This window comes from Onychomys torridus, chromosome 3, assembly GCF_903995425.1.
Source record: "Onychomys torridus chromosome 3, mOncTor1.1, whole genome shotgun sequence".
NCBI classification, from domain to species: domain Eukaryota; kingdom Metazoa; phylum Chordata; class Mammalia; order Rodentia; family Cricetidae; genus Onychomys; species Onychomys torridus.
The window spans coordinates 6,404,062-6,416,053 of NC_050445.1; the positions used below are offsets into that span (position 1 = coordinate 6,404,062).

The 11,992-nt window shown below is 45.1% G+C and overlaps 1 protein-coding gene across 1 annotated transcript in view; it reads right to left on the reverse strand.

The window, feature by feature from the left end:
• Positions 1-3,857, reverse strand: part of LOC118579499 (solute carrier family 40 member 1-like) — a 38,263-nt gene extending 34,406 nt beyond the window's left edge. The window contains exon 1 of the mRNA XM_036180782.1: positions 3,788-3,857. Coding sequence (XP_036036675.1) covers positions 3,788-3,857 — 70 coding nt within the window. The remainder of the gene's footprint in view (positions 1-3,787) is intronic.
• Positions 3,858-11,992: the final 8,135 nt, after the last annotated feature.

The following is an 11,992-nucleotide window of genomic DNA, read 5'->3' on the forward strand; positions in this document are numbered from 1 at the left end:
TGATTTTTCACAGTGAGTCTGCTATTCTAATGGCTGAAGTCTGAGCTATATGTTTGCGAAGGACAATCCTGGGGGTTGTCCTCAGGCTGTGCTGGCTACGGCAGGCACATTTTTGCTCGGAGCAAAAATGTCATCTGGGGTCTACCGGGTGGACCCATGGCAGCACAGTCCAGCCCTTCCCATCCCTTGACGAAGAGGATGGCGAACTTGAGCTGATTCTTAGATCTCTCTCCATTCTTTGGGGACACCCAAGATTGGAGTCTGATCCCGGTTTGTTATTTTAATTTTTTATTTTTCTCTCGGCTACAGCCATGGAACAAAGGGGTAGATACATTTACCACCTACATTGGTGGATAGGGGTGGGTACTGGTAAACCTGGCCACATAACAGCATAAACCTGACCGCATAACAGTGTGGCAGGTACTTCAGCCAGCGAATGGGAAAATAAGAGTTGCTTCATCTCCAAGCTTTCTGCTAAAGCTCTAAACCCTTTCTTTCCTTTCCCACTTAGGCATCTGCTATATGTAACCTTTTCTGTCTGACTTCCGCGCTGTCGGTGGGCGGGTGGGCTCTAAGACTCACCCTAACTCACTTTAACTCCACTCACTCATTCTCAAACTGCACAGACGGGTCTAAAAGCAGCTGAGATCTAAACAATTAAGTTTACAATAATCAGGATGGCTCCTAAGCAAAAAAAAAAAAAAATCGGCCTATAGCCTCAGGCAAATCTTCCAAAAGGATCGGTTTACAGTCTGCCTACTGGCAGATCTTCCAAAAGCTGTCCTTAAGCCACCAATCGTCAGAAAAAAATTCAGGACACAGAGTAAAATACGTCTCTTGTTCCCGGCTAAAAGTTAAGTATCTGGAGAACAAGGCTCCTGACCCCACCAGCAAAAGAGTCATCTGTGGCATTTAAGGTGTGCCAGGGAAGAGATAGTAGCCCGAAAACAAAATTGCCAAATGCTGGCACTCGCTGACTCCCAAAAGCTGTTGGGTCCCTGTTTTAAGTGAAAAAGGTCATGGGCTAGCGAATGCCTTGTCCTTGTGCTGCCTAGAAAGACAACCAGTCAGCTGACTGCCCCCAGGCACCTAGACGCATGGGTACATCAAGCTAAGACCTCCAGCAAACCTAGGCTTGGCTACAGACACAGCAGGGAACCCAGAACTCAGCAGGGAAGCGATCAGTTTCTTTCCTTCTGGACACCAGAGCCACTGACTCAGTCCTGGGAGTTTTAGGATGTCACTCCTTTCTATTGTCGGGTACAGAGGACAGCCTTATTTACCTCTCCAGATTTAATTGTACTTTCAGAGTTACTTAATGAGAAAGATTTCCAACTAAGATAAGAGCTCATTGTCTCACTTTAAAGTTACCACCTGTGTTTCTCATGTGCATACAGACAGGGCCATGATCTTTGCCTTGTCCCTAATTAAAAAAAAAAAAAGTTCTCTTCCACTCTCAAGCTCCAGAGGACACCAGGATCCACCGCCTTGTCACCAATTACTAGGGCCACACAGGGCCGAAGGCAAAAGGGACCATTAAAATATCCAGGCGGTAAGGATATAACTATCTATCACTGTTCAATACTCAGCAACTGATCACCTGTGTTTCCTAAATGCTAAATTAACAAAACAAACAGGTGCCTTAAATAAGGCTTGTCTCAGGTAAAAATTAAGCAGAGTACTAAAATATCACAGCCACCTTTTTAACATATCTCCATCCAGACAGGCCAGATCTACCTCTGATAAATGTCAACTCCAAAAACAAAATAATAATGAGTCTTTTCTCTAAGCTTTTATGTCACCAGTGTCCTTTCAGACAGAAGGTTCCCAGCCACACCATGAAGGACGGACAGCTGCAGAACAAGGCATGGCAGAACTTCATCCCAGGACCAGCCACACCATGAAGGATGGCCACAGCTGCAGGACTTCATCCCAGGACTTCAGGAGGCAGCTTCCCCATGTCCCCCCAAGAACCAATCAACATCCGCCATTCAGCCTGAAGCAGTCTTTGAGAGAAACAGCGCCCCATACCCATCTATCCAAATTTTTTTTCTTTTTTTAAGAACATATGAGTTGGGAATGATAGGAAATCACAACTGTCCACACGGTTGGGCTTTCCCGGAGGACCACCTAGTTATTTCCGGTCCAAAATAGCCATTTCCAGGTCAGAACATCTCGCATGACTAGGACTCCGTGGCTTTACATGGTTGCGTAAAGCGTGTGCGGCCATGTAATCTACGCACATGCGTGGAGTAGCCACATGTGGTCCTGTACGCATGCGCGACTCACTCTTTAAAAAGCTGGCGCCATGTTGCACAGGTCTCTCTCTTCTCTCTCTCCTCTCCTCACTCACGTGTGTGCTTCACACAGGCCTGTCACATCTCTTCCTATCCTATATTAATAAACAGCTCTTCTGTGGATTGTAGTGGATAGCCATCCCAGCATTGGCCTGGAAGTTCCAACCCCCATTGAGGCTTCGGTAATGGTCACGCCCACAAGGCAGGGCGGAGGAGGAAGCGGAAGACCAAGGATCGGGAAGGGGTCACTCTCTTGGTTCCCGGACTCTGGACGCTGGAGGTAGACCGAGCAGAGTTCTCCAGAGAACACGGCCGGACTGCACGATACCCTTGCCAGACCCTGTAACCTACCCCTTCATTTGTAAGTACCCCACAAAATAAACCTCCCTTTTAACTACGTGGAGTGGCCTTAATAATTTCACCAATATCTGGCACCCAACGTGGGGCCCAATAGTGGATTTGTCGTGTTTGGGATGTGTTCCTCATGGGGTAAGAGTGCCAAAATAAATAACAGTCAGATCCCCTGGAACTGGAGTTACGCATGGTTGTGGGCTGCCATGTGGGTGCTGGGAACCAAACCTGGGTCCTCTGCAAGAACAGCAAGTGCTTTAGCTCCCCCAATTTCATTTTATTCACAGAAAATAATGGGGTCTGGGTAGATGTCTCAGGCAGTAGAGGCTTGCTGCGCAAGCGTGAGGACCTGTGCTCACATGCCCAGCTCTCATGTAAAAGGTGGACATGGAAGCACACCAGTAACCCCAGTGCTGGGAGGCTGAGGCAGGGAGATACCCAGGTCTGGCAGGATAACCCAGCTAGTAAAAGTTGTGAGCTATGAGTCCAGGAAAGGCAAGCCCGGAAATAGGCCACACATACCGACAATTCAATGGTTTTTTCAGAAATCCCAAGCCACTGAAAAGTTAGTAGGTAAAGTAACCGTTCATTTGGTAAAGTAAGCGTTCTTTTTTGTTTGTTTTTTTGAGACAGGGTTTTTTCTGTATAGCCCTGGAACTCATGCTGTAGACCAGGCTGGCCTTGTACTCATAGAGATCCGCCTGCCTCTGCCACTCAAGTGCTGGGATTAAAGGCATATGCCACCACCACCTGACTTTAAAGTAACCTTTCTAACAGATGGTTCTGGTTATTTATAGGGGGAAAGTAATCACTGACTTCCCAAATCATCTACAAAACTAAGTTGAATCTTATACAACAGACAACTGTAAAACCTTAAACTATAAAACAGCTTGAAAAAAACATAGTTACTTCAGAATAAATTTTAGATAATGCAAAAATATAGAAAGCCAATGGGGAAAATATGTCAGATTTTAGCAGGTAAAGGCCAGTCAGCATGTAAGGACTGAAAGATATTCAGTGCAGTGGCCATGAGGCACAGATCCAAACTGTTAGAATTTCTAGCCACTCCCCAAGCTACATGACCATGGGCATATGCTGTCCAGTAGCTGGGCAAGATGCTTACCGTCCTAGGGGCTTACGTCCTACATAATCCATGCGCTGCATGATCACGTAAACTTCATGCAGCGTGATCACACAATCTATGCGCATGTGTGATGTAACTACATATGCACATGTTTGGCGGGTGGGGGTGGGGGGAGGACACCTTTAAAAGCGGGTTCTACCTATTCCTCTCCCCTCTTCCTGCACGGTCATTCCATAGGCCTATGCACACCCCTTCCATTCCCTTCCTTTAACAAACTCTTACAGTGGGTTTTGTCGTGCCTCGGGGCTTCTCTCACATGGTAAACAGCATCGCTTACTAAACAACACAAACCACAGCAAGATCCCACTCCCAATATGCTGGGGCAGCAAGAACAGCAGAGGAGTCAGGGCTGGCAAGTCAGCAAGCAGGTGGAGCAGTGGCCGTGGTGGCACTGAGGCCAGTGCAGTGTGGCATGGACCCTGGAGGACAGGCTGGGACTCCCGAGGAGGAAAAGCACAGGGTCACCACGGAGCCCAACAGTTCACTCCCGGAGGACAAATGAAGTGCACATCCGTGTAAAACACGCAGCACAGAAATGCTCCACACATCTGTGGCTGCCCCCAGATGCAAACAACTCAAAGCGGACAGACTCGTGATCAAGAAAATGTGATTTCTTGATCTCAAACGTGACAGGGCGAGAAAACATGAATAACTGATCCAGGGTAAAGCTACACAACTGAATGAAGAGAAATGAAGAGGGCTGTGGAGGAGCACACTTTGAAAAGGTCAGACAAAAACCTGACAGTTTAGATGAACTGACCAAATCCTGGAAAACCACAATTACCAAAACTGTATCACAATTTAAAGAATTGCATGTTCTAGCTGCTGTTCCACAGAGTCAACCTGGTTTCAATGGTGAATTTGCCATCAAGTGACAAAGAACATTGATTTCCTGTGGAAATTTTCAGGAAGTAAAGGCAGACGCACCATTTCTTAGTATTTTTTTTTTTTTGTTTTTTGAAGCTGAGGATCGAACCCAGAGCCTTGCGCTTGCTAGGCAAGCACTCTACCACTGAGCTAAATTCCCAACCCCCATTCCTTAGTATTTAAGAGCCTGTAATGCTAGCAGATTTCGAGACAGGGTTCTCTGTGTTGCTCTGGCTGTCCTTGATCTCGCTCTGTAGACCAGGCTGGCCTCGAACTCACAGAGATCCGCCTGACTCTGCCTCCTGAGTGCTGGGATTAAAGGCGTGCACCACCACTACTCACCATTTAGCAGATTCTTAAAAAGGCATCACATGGTGACATCCTCAACAAGCTTCCACTTTTCTCTCTCAGGGGAGAGTTTGCACTGTGGGAAAGTATTTTTATGTCATGACTGGATAGAAGGAGAGAGCCAGACTGACTGATGGCCCAGACACTAGGAACCACATTTCTGCAATTTTTTGTTATTGTTGTTGTTTGTTTGTTTGTTTGTTTGTTTGAGACAGGGTTTCTCTGTATAGTTTTGGAGCCTGTCCTGGATCTCACTCTGTAGACCAGGCTGGCCTCAAACTCTCAGAGATCTGCCTGGCTCTGCCTCCTGAATGCTGGAATTAAAGGTATCTAATAGACTTTCAAAAAATATTTATTTTTATTTCATGTGCATTGGTGCTTTGCCTGCATGTGTGTCTGAGGCATTGGATCCCTGGAAGTGGAGTTTCAAACAGTTGTGAGCTGCCACGTGAGTGCTGGGAGTTAAACTTGGGTCCTTTGGAAAAGTGGTCGGTGCTTTTAACCACTGAACCATCTCTCCATTCCCTAGATTTTTTAATCTAGATGTAGATAGCTATAAAAATACCATGAACATAATATTAAAGCTGACAAAACAAAATAAACAGCATGGTAAGGCCAGGAAGATAAAAATGTATTAAAAACTGTCACATCTATAGGAAAGGTAGTCATTACCACCTTAAATTTCGCCTTTACATGCTTATTTCTGAAAAGTGAAGGGAAAGAGCACACTGCAGTTTCAGGTGGAAAAAGCCTCATTTTAAAAAGCCATTTTTGTCGCCATCTTTACCTTATTCTCCTCTCACCCTCACTTACTCATTTTGTTTGCTTCTATTGAGGTGGAGCTTCACACACACAGCCATGCTGGCCTCAAGCTCAGCATCTTCCTTCCTCAGGTTCCAAAGTGAGAAACCAAAGGTGTACACTGTCTTAGTTAGGGTTCCTACTACTGTAAAGAGACACCGTGACCACAGCAACTCTTACAAAGGAGACATTTAACTGGGGCTGACTTCCAGTTCAGAGGTGTAGTCCATTATCATCATGGTGGGAAGCATGGTGGCACACAGGCAGATATGGTGTTGGAGAGTAGCTGGGAGTTCTACATCTGGACTTCTGGATCCAAAGACAGCAGAAGAGAGAGGAGGCACTGGGCCTGGCTTGAGCATTTGAAACCTCAAAGACCACCCCTTAGTGGCACACTTCCTCCAACAAAGCCACACCCATTCCAACAAGGCCACACCCCTCAATGGTGCCACTCCCCTATGAGCCTATGGGAGTTTAAACCACCACATTCCACTCCCTGGCTCCCATAGACTTGTAGCCATATCATAATGCAAAACTGCATTTAGTCCAACTTCAAAAGTTCCCATAGCCTGTCAAAGTCTCAACAATGTTTAAAGTTCAAAATCTCTTTGGAGACTCACAGCAATCTCTTAACTGTGAAAGCAAAATGAAAAAGCAGATCACACACTTCTAAAATACAATGGTACTGGATATACATTACCATTCCAAAAGGGAGGAAAGGGAGCAAGTGAGGAAACACTGGACCAGAGCAAGACCAAAACCAAGCTGGGCAAACTCCAAACTCTACATCTCCATGTTTGATGTCAAAGTGCTTTTCAGATCACCTGCATCAGTTAACATCTCTTTTCCACTGGTTCCTTTTCTGAGCAGAGGACACTTAACATGCCCATATAACTAAGAGGAGAAAACAAGATGTGTTCAAGAGGAAGGATGGAGTATGTGCTAATGTATCAAAATCTGACGGATTAAGCCAGGCATGTGGTTCACGCCCACAGTCTCGGTACCTGGGAGGCTGAGGCAGGAAGATTGCCAAAAGCATAAGGCCAGCTTGAGCTACATAGTGAAGTTCCAGGCCAGTCTGGACTATCCTATGAGATCCTGCTTTAAAAAACAAAAAATGGATAAACTCTCAAAGGAGCCTTAAACAGGTAACCTTAAACACTAAAAACTACTATTAAAATTAGGAAAAATAGAGTGGTATGTGTCTATTTCAGCTACAGAACAATGATACATTATATAAAAGAGGCCATTTCTCAGAATGCATAATACAGTAAAATTTTGTACTAGTATAAAATTATCCCCCCAAAAGAAATCAAAGAGGCAGAAATACATAATGAATTATTGATAAGGAAGCATATATGCATATAAAACATATGTGTGTATCTGTGTATATAAACACAGAGAAATATATATCTACATATACATACATACACAACACACACACTGTTTTCCTTGAACTCACTATGTAGCTGAGGGTGACCTTGAACTCCTGATCCTCCTCCCTCCACCTCCATAATATCGGGATTTCAGCCATTTGACGAGCAGTGGGCTGTTTATTTTGTTTTGTTTGTGACGGTCTTGCTATGTATCTCATAGCCTATGGCCTCAAACTTGGAATGCTCCTGTCTTAGTCCCCCGAGTGCTAGACTTATAGGAATGTTCCGTGACTCCTGGCTCTATAGTTTTCTTGAAACTCCCACTTCCATTACTTATATAATTTATATTATTTATATAACTCCTTGGTTAGATTTTCCAGCCTGGCACTGGTGTGACACACCCGGCCTCCTGTTCCAGCACACAGCACAACTAGGTTGAGTCTTCTTCCTCCTCCTCCTTCAAATCCACCCCTGCCCCCATTTTGGTTGAGGGAAACAGCACAGCGAGAGAGCCTCAAGACCAGCCTGTGTTGAGGAAAACAGTTATGAAAAGGCCATTGCCCAATCCTTCTGCTAATTCCATGCATGCCTTTGAACTATGTCTTCTCTCGGGGGCATTCTTCCCTCCCCATTTGTCAGCCCGTCAGTGTCCCCATCTGGCCCTTCCCACCTCCCTACCGCTTCCCCAGCTTCTACTACACCACACTCCAGCCAGTCAGAACCTTTGGACTCGGTGGGTGTGAAGAGTTAATTAATCACCTCCAAAGAAGGGGCAGGGCCTTGTCCTTAGCTCCTGAAAGTCGATCCCTAAGCCATGGATGCACGGTTTATGGTGGGGCTGTTGATCACACAGTGTCAGCTTACCCTCCAGACACACCAGGGGCTAAAGGTCAGCTACGTGGGCAGTCAACCAGAGCTATGCAAGTGACTTCCCTAAAAACTGTGTGCAGAGTTGGGTGAGCTGCTTGACAACTCCTCATCTTGTCTTTACACCATGGCCAGGAGAGGTCAGCAGTGTGCCCAGTCCACCCACGGAAGAGAGGAGGTTTCACAGAGACTCCTGGACTCTGCTCCCTGCATCCCTTCCACGGGCTGGTACTTGTTCTGGAATCAACCACAACTGTGAGTATGCACCGCTTCCTGGGAGTGCCTCATGTCCTAGTGAATCACTGAACCTGAAGCTGGTCTTCGCCTCTCTCACCGTACACTGAGACTCTCAGACACCAATAGATCCTCCACCTACACTTCTTCATGACCTGCCTGTCCCTTATTCCATGTCTTTTTTCTCACTACTCAAGGCTGGCCTGATCCACAAAGTAAGTTCTAGGCTACCCAAGACAATAGAGTGAGAGGCTATCTCAAAATAGAAACAAAACCACCACCACCAAGATACCCAGGTAATGCTGCTTTCTCTCCTCTGAAAAAGTAGGCTATCTTTTTATATGAAAGATTTGAACAGACAGGTGCTAAAAATTAGTTGCTGAAGAGTCACATTTGTAGCTGCAAGGTTAGGAATGTTAACATATGATGTGAAAAATGTTACTAAAAGGAGTTAAATTTCCATATTTAAATTCATATGCAGATTTCTTATAGCAATCTAATTAATTTTAGCAAGAAAATACATCATTGCAGTTTCCCATTTCTTTTCAGCCAATTAATTTTAGTTAACTTCTAGCTGTGAGTTTCTATAAGAAAATACTTCAGGACTAGGCTTTTTTCTCTTTCTTCTTCCTTTGTGACAGAGTCACACTGTAGCCTAGGCTGGCCTGGAACTTACTATGTAGCACAGGCTGGCCTCAAGCTCATATAACTACTCCTGCCCCAGTATTCCAAATGTAGAAGTTACACATAAGACTGTCCCATGCTTGGCTGAAATGTACTTCTTTCTTTCCAAAGCACTGGCCACCAACCACCAAACGAAGTTTACAAAAATGATGCTGCTTTTGTGATTTCATGCTACTGTGTATGTTTATTGTGTTGGAGTAGCTGCATAGCTGGGGATTGTCTTTCTGGACGTCTCTATTTTGAGTACCTGCTTTTATTCTAATGATGCCTACAGCCAACAACATTTCATGATGGGGTAAAGTAACTAATGCAGAAAGTGCCTGTTGATGAGCATTGGATTTCAAGAGCAGAGAGGAAGTCATCCACGACACATGTTTGTGTGACAGCCTTCATACGCAGTTACAGAGCTCAGAGCTTAGTGATTGCCAACAAACTGATGGCTGCTCTGAGGCCTTACCCCTAGAAGGCATCAAGAGACCTTGTAGTAGAAAGCAGAGTTGAGTAAGTGGGGTTTTATTGTTTGTGTTTGGCTCATTTGTTTACAGTGAGTCAAAGTTGCTCTGCTGGGACTAGCCTTGTTTTGTTTTTATTCCAGGCACTCTGCTTTAGACATAAACTTTAGCAATGTCTCAGGCAGTGAGATAATTCTCCACTAAAACCATTTGAGAGCCCACATACTACTGTTCTCATGTCTACCTTCAAGTCCAAGCTCTCGTAATGCTTCTGGGTCCCAGCACTGTATCCTTAAGTCTAATCCTAACTAAATGTTTCTGGTTACATAACTCCATCCCAGCAAAGCAGTCATATCGCCATCATTTTTGTCTTGTTTGTTCTTTCCAAAAAGGATGTTCAGATGGTCAGCATTCGAGGCCTGGTTAGTGATGGTGTCACAAAAGTGTATCTCTATACATGGACATATGTACATTGGTCTCATAGGAGGCCACCGGCCACTTCCAAACCCAAGAGATGATGGGGGGGTTTTCTTCTAAACTCAAACAAATGATGCTGCTTCTTCTGGGGTGGTAGCATGAGGCACTCTGAGGATCCCTCCTCAGAAAATAAGCACAACTAAAAAATACTAAACATAGCATTTAGACCGGTGGTTCTCAATATGTGGGTCATGACCCACAGGGTCGCATATCAGATATTTACATTAGGATTCCTAACAGTAGCAAGATTACAGTTAAGAAGTAGCACTACTTTTATGATTGGGGGTCACCACGATATGAGGAACTATATTAAAGGGTCACTCTTTAATGTGATTTAGCCACGCTGGGAGCTGTCCTAAGCATTCAGCAATTGGTGGCTATGCACTTCCACCCCCTCCGAGTAGCTGGCTTTGCTAGAACATCCTGTAAGAGAGTGCAAGCCTAAGGAGGCTCTGGAAAACAATGGCTCTGCTAAGAGCAGCAGCCCAAACAGTGACTAGGTAGCTCACCAAGGACAGCCAAGCAAAGCGAGAGGTAAAACCTGCTCCCCTGGTTGGGACTCGGAGATGGCTCAGCAGTTAAGAGCACATACTGCATTTGCAGAGGCCCCGAGTTTCGTTCCCATAACCCACACTGGACAGCTCGCCTATAACTCCAGCTCCAGGGCTCCAACAGCTCTGGCCCTGCGGGCTGCACCTGCACAGACACACACGCACACACATGGTTGTAGTCTGAATGAAAATGGCCCCATGGGCTCACAGAGAGTGACGTAATCTGATAGGATTAGGAGGTGTGGCCTTCTTGGAGGGAGAGTGTCACTGGGCTTGGGCTTTTTTGTTTTAAATGTTCAGTCCAGGCCCAGGCTCTCTCTCTCTTTCTGCTGCTTGCTGATCTGGATGTAGAACTCTCAGCTACCTCTCCAGCACCCTGTCTGTCTGCATGCCACCATGCTTCCCACCATGATGATAATGGACTGAACCTCTGAACCTGTAAGCCAGCCCCAATGGAAGGCTTTCTTTTATAAGAATTGCCAGGGGTTGGAGAGATGGCTCAGAGGTTAAGAGTACTGGCTGCTCTTCCAGAGGACCTGAGTTCAATTTCCAGCAATCACATGGTGGCTCACAACCATCTGCGATGAGATCTGGTGCCCTCTTCTGGCCTGCAGTCATACATGCAGGCTGAACACTGTATACATAATAAATAAATAAGTCTTAAAAAAAAAAAAGAAGAATTGCCTTTGTTATGGTGTCTCTTCACAGCATACTAAGATACACATAATTAAAAATAAAATAACCCCTTTTTAAAAAAAGTGTTCTCACTATTGGGGCAGGGGGATGTAGCAAGGGTAGATCTTGGAGGAGTTAAAGGAAGGAATAGAAGGGTGAATATAATCAAAATATTATGCTGTATTGTTGTATGAACTTCTCAAAGAATTGAGAGAGAGAGAGAGAGAGAAGAAAAACATTAAATGAAGTTCATCATCAGGCTAAGATAAAATAAACTCACATTAAATTTGAATGTATCTCAAAGCAAGCAAAGTGTGGGTGAAATTAGAACTATATATCTGTGGAGACAAAGAACCCTTCTTTGTTCTTTCAGCTGACTTACCAGCCAAGTACACATGTGTAGTGGGCAGCCATCCCAGCCTAGGCCTGGAAGCTCCAACCCCCAGTGAGGCTTCGGTAATGGTCACCTTCATCTGTAAGTTACCCCACAAAATAAACCTCCCTTTTAACTACATAATTTCACCAATATCTGGCACCCAACATGGGGTGCCATTTGTAGTTGGAGACCTTCTCTCCAGCCCCCGCCAAGCCCTGTTATAAAATAAACACACAGACGTTTATATTATTTAAACTGCTTGGCCATTAGCTCAGGCCTACCATTGTCTAGCTCTTACTCTTATATTCAGCCTATTTCTATTAATCTATACTTGCCACAAGGCTCATGGCTTACCGGTACCTTACATCTCCCTTGTCATGGAGGCGGCTGGCAGTGTCTCCCCGCCTCCCTTCCTCTTCTCCCAATTCTCCTCTCTCTCTTAGTCCTGCCTATACTTCCTGCCTGGCTACTGACCAATCAGTGTTTTATTTA